Consider the following 16,511-nt stretch of genomic DNA (forward strand, 5'->3'; position numbering starts at 1 on the left):
TTTATTTCCAAACACACACAGCCACCTTATGCCCTCTCCTGTTCCCAACACGCTTTCCTCTCCTCCTCACAGTCGGTGATATCTCTTCAAATCTTGGTCCTCCTCACCACATCCCCACAGTCACTTTAACCTCTTATCCATGATTTATCATAAATTTTTGAAACCTTTCTAACTTTATACCCATTCACCCAGCACCTACTACCCAAGTACCTCTAACAGAAGCTCTATGAAACACTCATTGTCTGCAACAAACTTTCATACATACATGATCTTTTCATCAAAAACAAACTTCCCTTCTTTGGCATCACTGTAGCCTTACACAGCCTCTGCAGCTACACTTTTTTATGGTACATTACAGCTTTCTAACACCCCCAGCAACACATAAGGTGGATGGTTTTCTCCTGTCAGATAACTTCTCCTTCAGCTCAATTCCACTGCCACCATGAGTTTCTCTCTTCTTTTGAGGTGCATCCTGTTCATATCTACTCTCCCCTCCAACTGGCTGTTCTTTACTGCTACTGGCTACTTCATTTTCTTTCCACCAACATCCCCACTATCACCTTGGGTGACTTCAACATTCCTATTGACACTTCCCATTCAGCTGTCTCTAAGCTTCTAACACTTACTTCTTCCCTTGGCCTCACTCAGTGGTCCTCCACAGCCAATCACAAAGATGGACCTCATCTTCACCCACCTCTGTTCCCTATCTAACCTAACTCACCTCTCCCCGTCTGACCACAACCTACTCACATTCTCTTCCCTCTCCTTTTCCAAGCGCACAATCCTTCACAAACTTGCACACCCTCACCTGAATCTCAAACACATTGATTTACACTTATTTTAGGAGTCCCTCCTCCCTTTTGCAGACATAGGTTCCTTACTCGATCCAGATGCTGCTGCCACTTTATATACCACAATAACTGCAGCTCTCAAATCGGGTCACCTGTCTCACACAAACTAAAGCTCGCAGAATCAACAGGCAAACCTGGCACAGCAGCCTGACTACAGAATTGAGGCGAGTTTCCAGAGTTGCTGAGCAGAGATGGAAGAGATCATACTCCAATAAGCACTTCATTACATACAAACAGTACCCCACCAATTTCAAGTCCACACTCCCTGCTGAAAAACAAACCTACTTCTCATCTCTCATACCATCCATGCCTCACAATCTTAAACACCTATTCAACACTTTCAATTCTCTTCTCCATACCCCAGCACCTCCTCCCTCTTCTTGGAGCTGAATACTTTGAAACATCAGCCTATAGTCCCCACAACTATTCACCCGTCTCTTCCAAAAACAGCTTTTCCACCATTAGAGATCATATCTCTCCAGATCACATCTCACCACCTGTGCACTTGACCCATTCCTGTCCCAAACCTCACTAGTCTTCATCACAAACCTAACCCATCTTTTCAACCTATCACTAACAACTAGTGTCATTCCCTCTTTCTTTAAACATGCCTCGATCACAAAAGGAGACCATGCCATCCTCAAAAAGCAAGCAATGAATAGCCAGGTCTTTCACCGGGAAGGAACAACCACGGGAAGGGCAGCATCCAATAAAGGAAAACCACCTATGCCAAAACATGGTATCCATCCACAGACAGCTGTTTCGGGGTATTTGCCCCTCATCAGTGTGGAGTAGGAAACTGGCTATTAGGAGCAGTGCCTAGTGAAAAGGCTATGAACATAAGGATGAATTCATTGCTTGCATTGAGAAACACGTGATGGTGTCTCCGCGGCTTTTCTACATGCATTTGCATATTTCCCATAAGGGATGGGGGCAGTGTTCTGGATCACTGCGTTGAGAAACACATGATGGTGTCTCCGCAGTGTTGGATGCTTTGATCTCCCCGAGGTCATTCATCCTTATGTTTATAGCCTTTTATGATCAAACAAATTTGTCACGAATATGGTATAAACAAGGCTCATTCAGCGATCGGTTTTCAAACATATTCGCTCATCTCTACTACCTCTTATCTGCTCTTCACACAATCGCATACAAGATTTATCCCGTGCATTCCCCCTACTCTGGAACTCTGAACCCCAACATTTTAGACTCTGTCCTACCGTGGAAATCATCAAAAGGAACCTGAAGACCTACCTCTTCTGACAAGCCTACAACGTGCAGTAACTCTTGTTGCACTATACCGCTGCACAACCAGCTTTACCATTCCCCTACTGTATTCTCATTCTCAGACTGTGGGCCCTCAGGTCCTCTCTCCTCCTGTACCAGTCGGTGACTTGTATTGTTCATGATTATTGCACTTGTTTGTTATTATATAACACAAAGGCCTCTCTAAACAACTATAAAGATAGGCCACAAGAATGTTTTGTTAAAAAATACAAATTTTATTTCAAACCAAAAAACAAAATTAATATTATCATATACACAAAGTTGTACAGTTAAAAAATGCCTCCAATCTAACAAAAGTCCGGTGTATAATCCCTAAAAGAACTGAATCTCACTATGGTGCAATGATATGCTTCAAATATGCCACCTAGTGGCTATTGGCTTTTAGACAACGACATAGCAGGCTGAAGTGCACGGTGCTTTATATTGTTATAAATCTATGGCCGTAGCTGATTTTCTATGAAGTGCTCATAGAAGTACTTGGCCCCTAATGTATCTCCAGTACTAAAAGGGCCAAATATAAACATCAATGTTTTTTTGCGGTGATTTGTGCTGCCTCCTTGCCTATGGAATGTAAGTATAATAACAGGAGGTACTGCAGCAAAACAAACCCACATGCGAAAATAACAATGCCTCTGTTTGCACAGCAAAACAAGTCCCGCATGAAATTGCACACCAATAATGCTGAGAGCTATAATATATTTACCAAAAAGTGGGAGACACCGGACCTGTATACCCCTACGCGCGTTTCGATATGTTTTCTTCTTCCGGGGGCGTGTAGTGTTAGAGGGAATGGGAGTATTTTATGTTAAGTTCCAGCCAATCAGAGTGTCTGCATGTTACGAGCCCACATAATATGGCGGATGTTGTTACACGTAGGGCAGAGGCTGAGAAAGCATTCATACAGATAGGGCTACTTGATCTAATTACGTAAGTATAAGTCTGTCTCCGTTCAGACCGACATTCAGTTTCTAATACAATGATGATGCGCATAAAATACGATTTTTAATAAAGCGTGCATAGTGCCGACCCGGAAGTGACCGATATTGGTGTAAATAAACAACCAATATGGTAGTGAAAGTGTATAGCCGAGTGTTATAAGTGTTTAAACACATGATTTCATTTCTATGATATTTATAATAGTCTTAATTAATAAAGATTTATAAAGGAGAGAAACCCAGTATTTTATGCGCAACATCATTGTATTAGAAACTGAATGTCGGTCTGAACGGAGACAGACTTATACTTACGTAATTAGATCAAGTAGCCCTATCTGTATGAATGCTTTCTCAGCCTCTGCCCTACGTGTAACAACATCCGCCATATTATGTGGGCTCGTAACATGCAGACACTCTGATTGGCTGGAACTTAACATAAAACACTCCCATTCCCTCTAACACTACACGCCCCCGGAAGAAGAAAACATATCGAAACGCGCGTAGGGGTATACAGGTCCGGTGTCTCCCACTTTTTGGTAAATATATTATAGCTCTCAGCATTATTGGTGTGCAATTTCATGCGGGACTTGTTTTGCTGTGCAAACAGAGGCATTGTTATTTTCGCATGTGGGTTTGTTTTGCTGCAGTACCTCCTGTTATTATACTTACATTCCATAGGCAAGGAGGCAGCACAAATCACCGCAAAAAAACATTGATGTTTATATTTGGCCCTTTTAGTACTGGAGATACATTAGGGGCCAAGTACTTCTATGAGCACTTCATAGAAAATCAGCTACGGCCATAGATTTATAACAATATAAAGCACCGTGCACTTCAGCCTGCTATGTCGTTGTCTAAAAGCCAATAGGTGGCATATTTGAAGCATATCATTGCACCATAGTGAGATTCAGTTCTTTTAGGGATTATACACCGGACTTTTGTTAGATTGGAGGCATTTTTTAACTGTACAACTTTGTGTATATGATAATATTAATTTTGTTTTTTGGTTTGAAATAAAATTTGTATTTTTTAACAAAACATTCTTGTGGCCTATCTTTATAGTTGTTTAGAGAGGCCTTTGTGTTATCTAGTATCAATGAATGTGTTATTCTAAATATTTAAGGACTAATTATGTATACTTGTTTGTTATTATGTATACCCCTTTTCACATGTAAAGCATCATGGAACAAATGGCGCTATAATAAATAATAATGCAAGTGCTAGAAAATGCCAAGCACAGTGCCCAACTGATCATTAAGTGCGCATGATCGATATTTGCTCCATTCAGCCGCTACACTTTAGAGCTCCAGTTCTCACGACTGGTGGGGTCCACGTCAGTTGGTCACCCAGCTAACGGAAAGTTATCCCCTTCAATAGAGATAAACTTTTTGCGATTTGCTTTGCGCATAAAGGGTGTTCTTGAGTTTGAAACTTAACTAGTTCGGTGAATACCTAAAAATTCAACACGCATTTAAATTGTCAAATTATTTATCTCTAGTAACAGGAAAAATATATCTTTACACAGTGTTAGCCAATAAATAGAGAAATATTAATTTGAGAGCCCTCAGTGGCTGATATTTTTTACTGGTTAACTGAAGAGATGGTAACAAATAGCAGCTTTCGAGACTACTCAGGTCTCTTCATCAGGCATAGTGTAATACAAAATCTGAAGAGTCACATATTTATATACTTCAGGGCACAGGAATAATGCACTAAATAAGACAAGTGACATGAAACAGAATGATCAATGTGGGACAGGGAGAAAACAGTTGTAGCAGTAAATATTGGAGCAGTTAATAGATAGATAAGAAGTGTGAAAGTTTTATTGTCCTCTGATTGAGGTCTTGTCCAGGGTTGTGATGCCCCCAAATTGTCTGAGAACATTTCTTAATTGATGTATTTCTGTAGATGTTGAAGAGGACAGAGAGCTTCTGACAATGATGCTTCATAGATTTGGGAATCTATGAACTGCTCCAATATTTACTACCACAACTGTTTTCTCTCATTTTAATGACTAACTAAAAAGATGGTATCAACCAGTAAGGACTCTCAAATTTTCTCTCAATTAACAATTTTTTTAGGCAGAAAACATTTACCACAAACAGGAAATGAAAATGGAGAATCCCTTGTTTGAAAGTTTCTGTATTCTAAGCAAAATTGTGCCTAGCAAGATATCATTTGATGGTTAAAACACGTCTTAAATTCTGAGAATCAGAATGGCTTTTCCCTGGGTGAATTCTCTGGTGTCTAAGAAGACCAGACTTTTGCGTAAAGAATTTCCCACATTCTGAACATGAAAATGGTTTCTCCCCTGTGTGAATTTTTTGATGATCAACAAGACTTGTTCTCCAAGAAAAACATTTCCCACATTCTAAACAGGAAAATGGCTTCTCTCCTGTGTGAGTTTTTTGATGATTAACAAGACTTGAATTCCAAGAAAAACATTTCCCACATTCTAAACATGAAAATGGCTTCTCTCCTGTGTGACTTTTCTGATGTCTAGCAAGAAGTGATTTTTGCTTAAAACACTTTCCACATTCTGTGCATAAGAAAGGCTTCTCCCCTGTGTGTGTTCTCTGATGTATAGTAAGATATGTCTTCTTTATAAATCTTTTACCACATTCTGAACATGAAAATGGCTTCTCCCCTGTGTGAGTTTTTTGATGGTCAACAAGACTTACTTTATAAGAAAAATGTTTCCCACATTCTAAACATTGATATGGCTTTCCTTCTGTGTGACGTTTCTGATGTACAACAAGATTTGATTTTCGCATAAAACATTTCCCACATTCTAAGCAAGAAAACGGCTTCTCCCCAGTGTGACTTCTTTCATGTTCAATAAGTTTCGATTGATAGATAAAACGTGCTCCACATTCTGAGCATGAGAACGGCTTCTTCTCTTTGTGAATCATTTCATGTGTATTTATATCTTCAACCTCTATTTTGTTATTTTTAATTATCTTAGTCTGTAATAAATCAGAAGACAGCACATGTTGAAACAGAGCAGATGATAGATCTGGGCTGAGAACAGCTGATGGTGTATCTGGGATACTGGCAGGTGCGTCATATATATTTTGTGTGATACCACAAACATCTGCTTTAAAATCTGAAGATATCTCTAGTTCCTTTGAGCTTCTCATACAGTCACCTAGAAAAGCAAACACATTTTTATTTTTGTAGAATACAATCTTAAAATTTTATAATACTTCTGTATAAACATTTCCATTCCAATTGCAGGGCTGGTAGCAAAATTCAAATTCAATAAAAGGTAGAAAAATGGGTGACAAACACAGTCTCATGGTAAAACACTAGGTAAATTTCGCAATTTTCCAACTTTCAATTTTTATGCCCTTAAATCACAGAGATATGTCACACAAAATACTTAATAAGTAACATTTCCTACATGTCTACTTTACATCAGCACAATTTTGGAACCAAATATTTTTTTTTGTTAGGGAGTTATAAGGGTTAAAAGTTAACCAGCAATTCCTCATTTTTACAACACCATTTTTTGGGGGGGGGACCACATCACATTTGAAGTCACTTTGAGGGGTCTATATGATAGAAAATAGCCAAGTGTGACACCATTCTAAGAACTGCACATTTCAAGGTGCTCAAAACCACATTCAAGAAGTTTATTAACCCTTCAGGTGTTTCACAGGAATTTTTGGAATGTTTAACAAAAATGAACATTCAACTTTTTTTCACCAAAAATTTACTTTAGCTCCAACTTGTTTTATTTTACCAAGGGTAAGAGGAGAAATTGGACACAAAAAGTTGTTGTAAAATTTGTCCTGAGTACGCGGATACCCTATATGTGGGGGTAAACCACTGTTTGAGCGCATGGCAGAGCTCGGAAGGAGCGCCAATTGACTGTTCAATGCAAAATTGACTGGAATTGAGATGAGACGCCATGTCGCGCTTGGAGACCCCTGACGTGCCTAATCATTGAAACCCCCACAAGTGACACCATTTTGGAAAGTAGACTCCCAAAGGAACTTATCTAGATGTGTGGGAGCACTTTGACCCACCAAATGCTTCACAGAAGTTTATAATGTAGAGCCGTAAAAATAAAAAATCATATTGTTTCACAAAAATGATATTTTCGCCCTCAATTTTTTATTTTCCCAAGGGTAACAGAAGAAATTGGGCCCCAAAATTTGTTGTAAAATTTATCCTGAGTAGGCTGATACCCCATATATGGGGGTAAAACACTGTTTGGGTGCATGGCAGAGGGAGGGAAGGAGCGCCATTTGACTTTTCAATGCAAAATTGACTGGAATGGAGATAGGACACCATGTCGCGTTTGGAGAGCCCCTGATGTGCCTAAACATTGAAACCCCCCACGAGTGACACCATTTTGGAAAGAAGACCCCCTAAGGAACTTATCTAGATGTGTAATGAAAACTTTGAACCCCCAAGTGTTTCACTACAGTTTATAAAGCAGAGCCGTGAAAATAAAAATTATTATTTTTTTCCACAAAAAATTGTAGTTACTTACCGATAACGGTATTTCTCTGATCCCATGATGGCACCACGGAGAGAGGGGTCCGCCCCCAGGGACAGGAAACCTACAGGTGAAAAAGGGCGTACCTCTCTCCCACATCAGTTGGTTTACAGAGCCTTATACAGAACTTCAGCTGCAACTTAATATTTACACAAATTAAGCTTAACAATTTTAACTTAACAGAGGCACCGTGACTAAACTAATTATCAATATTATTATTATGTGCACACCTGTGTGTGAAAAAGGGAGGGAATATACGGGTGCCATCATGGGATCAGAGAAATACCGTTATCGGTAAGTAACTACAATTTTCTCTATCCCCATGATGGCACCACGGAGAGATTTACATAGATTGTAACTTTTTAGGGAGGGACCACTGCCTCTAGAACCCTTCGACCAAAGGTGAGATCAGAGGAGGTCAAGTCTAAGCGGTAGTGTTTGAAAAATGTAGACTGGGAAGACCAAGTGGCCGCTCTACATATCTGTTGAATTGAAGCGCCAGCTCTTTCCGCCCAGGATGATGCTACTGCTCTGGTCGAGTGCGCTTTTATATTCTCCGGGATGGCCGCCCCGCTGGATGAGTAGGACAAGGCGATGGCATCTCTTATCCACCTCGCTAGCGTAGCTTTTGACGCTTTCTGTCCTTTCCGTGGACCCTGGAAGCAGACAAACAAAGCCCTATCCTTCCTGCACTCCCTAGTGGCTGACAAGTATTGGAGTAGGCACCTTCTAACGTCAAGGGTATGTAGTGTTTTTTCTCCCTCATTCTTGGGGTTGGGACAGAATGAGGGCAGGGAGATCTCTTGTGTCCTGTGAAATTGTGACGCGATTTTTGGGAGGTAAGCCGGGTCTGTTTTTAGAATGACTCTGTCCTCGAGAATTTGAGTGAAGGGAGGACACGCGGACAATGCTTGTATGTCACTAACGCGGCGGGCTGAGGTTAGGGCCACTAGGAGTGTTGTTTTTAAAGATAGAATCTTTAGGGGTGCGTCTGCCAGGGGTTCAAAGGGAGATTTGGTTAGCGCGTTTAGAACAAGGTTTAGATCCCATGGAGGGGCATTATGCAAAGGAACAGGTCTTGACCCTTTCACTGCCTTCCCTCCACTCACCCATGAGGCCCGCCGACCCCTGTGGTGGTGCTTCAGGCAAGGGAGAAAAAAGAGGGGAAAAAACCGCTTGATCCAGCCGTAACAGGGCGCCCCCTGTCATGAAGTCGACTGTACCAGCCCCTGGAATCCCACGAAGATCCTTCAGGTACGTGCTGTAGGTTCCCCGTCAGGGACAGGAAACCAACTGATGTGGGAGAGAGGTACGCCCTTTTTCACCTGTAGGTTTCCTGTCCCTGGGGGCGGACCCCTCTCTCCGTGGTGCCATCATGGGGATAGAGAAATTATTTTTTAGCCCCAGTTTTGTATTTTCCCAAGGGTAACAGGAGAAATTGGACCCCAAAAGTTGTTGTTAAATTTGTCCTGAATACGCTGATACCCCATATGTGGGGGGTGGGGGGGGGGAACCACTGTTTGGGCGCACGGGAGAGCTCGGAAGGGAAGGAGCACTGTTTGGAATCCCCCCAATTCTAACTGAAACCGTAACCCAAACACACCCCTAACCCTAATCCCAACCATAACCCTAACCACAATCCTAACCCTAATCCCAACCCTAATCCCAACCGTAAATGTAATCCAACTTTAGCCCCAACCCTAACCCTAGTGGGAAAATGAAAATAAATACATGTTTTAAAATTGTATTATTTTTCCCTAAATAAGGGGGTGATGAAGGGGGGTTTGATTTACTTTTATAGCGGGTTTGTTTAGTGGATTTTTATGATTGGCAGCCGTCACACACTAAAAGACGCTTTTATTGCAAAAAATAGTTTTTGTGTCTCCACATTTTGAGAGCTATAATTTTCCCATATTTTGGTCCACAGAGTCGTGTGAGGTCTTGTTTTTTGTGGGACGAGTTGACGTTTTTATTGGTATCATTTTTGGGCACGTGACTTTTTAGATCGCATTTAATTCAGATTTTTGTGAGGTAGAATGAACAAAAACCAGCTATTCAAGAATTTTTTTTAGGGGGGCGCTTATACCATTCCACGTTTGGTAAAATTGATAAAGCAGTTTTATTCTTTGGGTCAGAAAAATTAAACGATACCTCATTTATATCTTTTTTTATGTTTTGGCACTTTTATAAAAACTATTTTGTATAGAAAAAATAATTATTTTTGCATTGCTTTATTCTGAGGACTATAACTTTTTTCTTTTTTTTTGGTGATTACGCTATATGGCGGCTCGTTTTTTGCGGGACAAGATGACGTTTCAGCGGTACCATGGTTATTTATATCCACCTTTTTGATCGCGTTATTCCATTTTTTGTTTGGAGATATGATAATAAAGCATAGTTTTTTTTTGTTTGTTTTTTTACGGTGTTCACTGAAGGTGTTAACTAGTGGGACAATTTTATAGGTTACACTTGAATATTATTTTTTTTCACTTTATAACATTGCCTCGGGGGGACATCACAATATAGTGACAGATCGCTGATCTGACACTTTGCTGTGCACTGTGTCAGATCAGCGATCTGACAGGCAGTGCTCCTGGCTTACCAGCGCCTGCTCTGAGCAGGCGCTTGAAAGCTACCTACCTGCAGGACCCGGAAGGCCCCCCGCAGCCATTTTGGATCCGGGCCTGCAGGGAGGAGGAGGTAGGAGACCCTCGGAGCAACGCGATCACATCGCGTTGCTCCGTGGGCCTCAGGGAAGCACGCAGGGAGCCCCCTCCCTGCGCGATGCTTCCCTATGCTGCGATCATGTTTGATCGCAGTGTTCCGGGGGTCAATGTACCAGACATAGTGCCGGATGTCAGCTGCGATAGTCAGCTGACACCCGGCAAAGATCGGCCGTGCTCCCCACATGAGCGCGGCCGATCGCCTATGACGTACTATCCCGTCACTGGGAATTAAGTCCCAGGTCACCTCGACAGGATAGTACATCATATGGGATTAAGGGGTTAAAACCATGGCAAAATACATGATTAAAAGCTATATAATAATTCAAAATCCTATTTAGAAAAGAAATACCCAAAAATAAATATCCAATAAATATAAAATTAATGAATCATAAATCAATAAATCATAAATATAAACCCAAAAGAATATTCATTAAACAAATAATGAGTTAACGGGAATCTGTCACCCATTTTTCGCCTATAAGCTAAGGCCACTGCCATCAGGGGCTTATCGACAGCATTCTGTAATGCTGTAGATAAGCCCCCGATGTTTTTCTTATCTTTCAGATTACAAGTTAGATTATACTAAGGTCAGAGAGGCCTGACGCCTGCACACTGCAGTACTTTACGCTGCCCTCAACAGGGCAAATCAGTATGCCTGCGCCCATCGGACCCGAACCGGGACCGCACCTGGGTGAGTATAATCTAACTTGTTTTTCTTATCTTTCAGGTTACATCGGGGGGGGGGGGGGTTATCTACAACATTACAGAAAGCCCCTAATGGCAAAGGCCTTAGCTTATAGGCGAAAAATGGGGTGACAGATTCCCTTTAATTATATCACTTTATTAACACATAAGGCAAAATGACACAAAATACCATAATAAAACGAGGGAATTTTATTAAATAATTTAAAATCAAGAATATAAAAGAAACTAAATAATTTAATAAACATGTATGTATGTAAAATAAATAAAATATATAAAAATTTCCTTTTCCTTATAAATAGTGGCTGGTATATATGTGAAAAATTAATTAAATAAGTGAATATAACCCTAATTTAAATGATACTCAATGAAATATGATGTGAACCATAGAAAATTCATATATAAATAAAGTGCTTGGGTTAAACATTATTAAAAAATAAGGGTATATATACATAAAAATCCATAAATGTGTACCCAATCAAATGATTTTAAATTATTTTAATAAAATTCCCTCGTTTTATTATGGTATTTTGTGTCATTTTGCCTTATGTGTTGAATATGAATGAATATTCTTTTGGGTTTATACACTGCTCAAAAAATAAAGAGAACACTAAAGTCCCACATCCTAGATATCACAATGAAATATTCCAGTTGTAAATCTTTATTCATTACATAGTGGAATGTGTTGAGACCAATAAAACCTAAAACTTAAAGTAAACCACAACTAATATCCCATAGAGGACTGGAGTTAGAATGATGCTCAAAATCAAAGTGGAAAATGAAGTTACAGGCTGATCCAACTTCAGTGGAAATGCCTCAAGACAAGGAAATGATGCTTAGTAGTGTGTGTGGCCTCCACGTGCCTGTATGATCTCTCTACAACGCCTGGGCATGCTCCTGATGAGGCGGCGGATGGTCTCCTGAGGGATCTCCTCCCAGACCTGAAAAAAAGCATCCACCAATTCCCGGACAGTCTGTGGTGCAACATGATGTTGGTGGATGGTGCGGGACATGATGTCCCAGATGTGTTCAATCAGATTCATGCTTTCATCTGTAAAGAGCACAGGGCACCAGTGGCGAATTTGTTAATCATGGTGTTCTGTGGCAAATGCCAAGCGTCCTGCACGGTGTTGGGCTGTGAGCACAACCCCCATCTGTGGGACTCGGGCACTCAGACCATCCTCATGGAGTCGGGTTCTAACCGTTTGTGCAGACACACGCACATTTTTGGCCTGCTGGAGGTCATTTTGAAGGGCTCTGGCAGTGCTTTTCCTGTTCCTCCTTGCACAAAGGCTAAGGTGGCTGTCCTGCTGCTGGGTTGTTGCCCTCCTACGGCCTCCTCCACGTCTCCTGGTGTACTTGTCTGTCTCCTGGTAGTGCCTCCAGCCTCTGGACACTACGCTGACAGACACAGCAAACCTTCTTGCCACAACTCGCATTAATGTGCCATCCTGGATGAGCTGCACTACCTGAGCCACTTGTGTGGGTTGTAGAGTCCGTCTCATGCTACCACAAGTGTGAAAGCACAACCAACATTCAAAAGTGACCAAAACATCAGTCAGAAAGCATTGGTACTGAGATGTGGTCTGTGGTCCCCACCTGCAGAACCACTCCATTATTGAGGGTGTCTTGATAATTGCCAAAAATTTCCATCTGTTGTCTACTCCATTTGCACAACAGCATGTGAAATTGATTGTCAAACAGTGTTGCTTCCTAAGTGGACAGTTTGATTTCACAGAAATTTGACTTACTTGGAGCTATATTCTATTGTTTAAGTGTTCCCTTTATTTTTTTGAGCAGTGTATAATAATTCAGCTTAGAACAGAACAGAAATCTTGAAATGCTGAAATATCACATAATACCAATGAATATGTATAAAAAAAAAAATGCATGGCGGGTCTGAGGGTTAAGAGATTTTCTTGGACATCATATGGCCGAGTGACAGGTGTGGACTGGCCCATAGGGTAACAGGGGAATCCCCCGGTGGGCACCTGTGCAGTGCTGGGCCCCCAACCCCGCTGTATGGGCAATACTTGGCATAGTTCACTTGATTCCCTCTGTACAGAAAAAAAGCAGCATCTGATCATTCTTTAACCACACTACCCAGTTTATTATTATATAGAGATATAGGTAAATTTGTGATTGAGGACAGTGTAATATTTGTATGCAGGTAAAAAATGCTCCCCCCTAAAGTCAATGTTACTGATGGACCCTTGGCACCCCAGTCTGACACTGCCGAGTGATATTACGTATATAATGCTCCATACAGTTCATGATGGGCCCCATAAGATGCTCCATATTAAAATGCCCCATATAATCCTGCACAAAGGTTAATAATGGCCCCATAAGATGCTCCATAGAAACATTTGCCCCATATAACGCTGCATAAAGGTTGATGGCCCCATAAGATGCTCCACACATTATGGCTCCATGAGATGCTCCACACATTATGGCCCCATGAGATGCTCCACACATTATGGCCCCATGAGATGCTCCACACATCGTGGCCCCATATGATGCTCCATACATTGTGGCCCGATGAGATGCTCCATACATTGTGGCCCCATACGATGCTCCATACATTGCGGCCCCATACGATGCTCCATACATTGCGGCCCCATACGATGCTCCATACATTGCGGCCCCATACGATGCTCCATACATTGTGGTCCCATAAGATGCTCTATACATTGTGGCCCCATACCATGCTCCATACATTGTGGCCCCATAAGATGCTCCATACACTGTGGCCCCATACGATGCTCCATACATTATAGCCCCATAAGATACTCCACACAGACATTTGCCCCATATGCTGTTGCTTCGATTAAAATAAAAAAAAAATCACATACTCCCCTCTCTTCGCTCAGGCCCCCGGCACTTGCGATAGTCACCTTCCTCGTTCCATCGCTGCGCGCTGCTCTGTCTTCCATTCTCTGCACTGAGTTCAGGCAGAGGGCGGCACGCACACTAATCGTGTCATCGCGCCCTCTGACCTGAACAGTAAGTGCACAGGATGGAAGACAGAGCGGCGTGCTTGCGGTGAAATGAGGAAGGTGGCTATCGCGGACTGCTCACCTCCCCCGATATACTCACCTGCTCCCGGCACGGTCCCTGGCAGTGTCTCACTGTCAGATGGTCTCCGGGAGCCGGCGGCATCTTCCTGTGTTCAGCGGTCACGTACCGCTCATTACAGGAATGAATATGCGTGCATATTCATTACTGTAATGAGCAGTACCACGTGACCGCTGAACACAGGAAGAGCTGCCCGGAGACCCTCGGACATGCAGGGACCACGCCAGGAGCAGGTGAGTATGTCACCGCGCTGCTCCCCTGACGACCCCCCCCACAGACAATGACTCGCTGACAATGACTCGAGTATAAGCCGAAAGGGTCACTTTCAGCCCAAAAAAGTGGGCTGAAAATCTCGGCTTATACTCGAGTATATAAACTATATACGGTATCAAGAGAAAAAAAAAAAAAAAAGCGATATTGTGCACAAGGACTATAAACTGCTGTATATGATCCAAACTCCAATAATAGCTGCTATACCAATTATGTGAGGTTCTCATGGAGACATTTTCAGTTAAAAGGGATTGTACGGTACAACTCGATAAGTCTGTCGTCACACTGTGTGACTGCAAACTTATGAATTCCCCCGTGTACACATTGCGCGCGCTGTGGGGATTAGCCAGTTTCTGAGCCAGGACTGGAGGCAGACGCCGTCTAGTGGACGCGGACTTGCTCCATGCACTTGTATTCAATGAGGCCATGCCCCATCTAGTGACGCAGCCGTCCAGTGGGTGCAGCCTCACTCCATACAAACCACAGTAAAAAAATAAGGCACAGTAAAACAATAAAACACTCTGTTGCAAAAAAATATAAAGTAAACAGCAAGTGCTAATAAAAAGATGGAAAAACACAGGGTATTTGGTTAATATGTTTTTTGCAAAAAATGTATATTAAGCCACTCTACCAAACGTCAAGGTATACCCGTATTAGAGCAGTCCTAACTAATGTATGTAATCCCTATTTGATGTATTTAAATCCTTCACCCCGAAGCTTTTTCCATTTTTCCGATTTCGTTTTTCGCTCCCCTCCTTCCCAGAGCCATAACTTTATTTTTCCGTCAATGGGTCATTCCATATCAAGTGATCCAAATATGAATATTTTTTTTACCTTACGTCTTTAGATTTTTTTTATTTTTTGTTTTTATGAAGTACAACTTTAGTTAATTACAAATTAAAAGTTTAGAATTTTTTTCTTCATCAGTTAATTTTTTACAGATTTTTAAAGTTTTGAAAAAGCATGGATTTTGGCCTGGTATGGCATTACATTTTTTATCATATCTCGGGCTAGAATTAAGATATAGAGGTGGGAGAGGCATCATTTTTCTCAGAACGGTACCGGCTTTCATTTGATATGTCACAAGACTATGTTTCGTTATATTTTGTTTTGGAGAAATCAAATTAAAAATTTTGATGCGCAATTCTGAAAAAAACGTATGTTTTAAAATTGTGAAAACATGCATGTGTGTTACTTGTGTCCTTGTTTACATTTGTACAGGGATTCAACTTGGGATCTATCACATTTGTATTTTTTTTTAAGCCTTGAATCATCTGATTTTATGTTTGTGTGAGTTTCTTCCTTTTTTCTTTTCAAATTACAACTTACTGCATTCAACATTTATATGTAACAATAAAGAAACACAAAAAACAAAGTGCCAGAATAAATGCATCTTAGGCTACTTTCACACTAGCGTCGTACTCGGCCCGTCGCAGTGCGTCGGGCCGACGTACCAACGCTAGCGTTGTTAGCGCTGCACAACGGGTGCAGTGGATGCAGATTTTCAGCGCATCCGCTGCCCCATTGTGAGGTGCGGGGAGGAGGGGGCGGAGTTCCGGCCGCGCATGCGCGGTCGGAAAAGACGTTCCCGACGTACCAAAAAACGTTGCAAGCAACGTTTTTTGCTGCTGACAGTCCGCCACAACACGATGCAACCGTCGCACGACGGTTGCGACGTGTGTCAATGCGTCACACTGCGTCGCCAATGTTAGTCTATGGAGAAAAAAACGCATCCTGCAAGCACTTTTGCAGGATGTGTTTTTTAACCAAAACGACGCATTGCGACGGAGGACAAAAAACGCCAGTGTGAAAGTAGCCTTAATCATCATAACTTGCTCAGCATTTTCAACCTGAATTCATTAAACAAGCCAAAAGATAAAAGGTGATCACATCCTCAAGTGTGGTTTTCTAAATACAGTCTGATCCTAATTATATGTTAAAAACAAGATTAAAAGAGCCAATATTTCTACCACCTATTTATACATGGAACGATTTTTTTTCTACTATATCACTAAACATGTCATTTCTGAAGTGTTTAAGAAGAATAGTCCAGTAGTTAAATCCTCGTACTATAAAATATGAACTAATCAAACAATTAATAGTAGGTTTTTACACTGGCCTTTTATCATCAATGTGTCCCTTCTAGTGGGTGAAATGT

General features: G+C 41.5%; 1 protein-coding gene across 1 annotated transcript in view; it reads right to left on the reverse strand.

Annotated features, from left to right (window-relative positions):
- LOC143768174 (uncharacterized) overlaps positions 1 to 16,511 on the reverse strand; it is a 62,009-nt gene that overhangs the window by 39,197 nt on the left and 6,301 nt on the right. Inside the window, exon 6 of the mRNA XM_077256864.1 lies at positions 5,249 to 6,221. Within this exon, the coding sequence (XP_077112979.1) occupies positions 5,249 to 6,221 (973 nt within the window). The remainder of the gene's footprint in view (positions 1 to 5,248; positions 6,222 to 16,511) is intronic.

This window comes from Ranitomeya variabilis, chromosome 4 (assembly GCF_051348905.1).
Source record: "Ranitomeya variabilis isolate aRanVar5 chromosome 4, aRanVar5.hap1, whole genome shotgun sequence".
NCBI lineage: Eukaryota > Metazoa > Chordata > Amphibia > Anura > Dendrobatidae > Ranitomeya > Ranitomeya variabilis.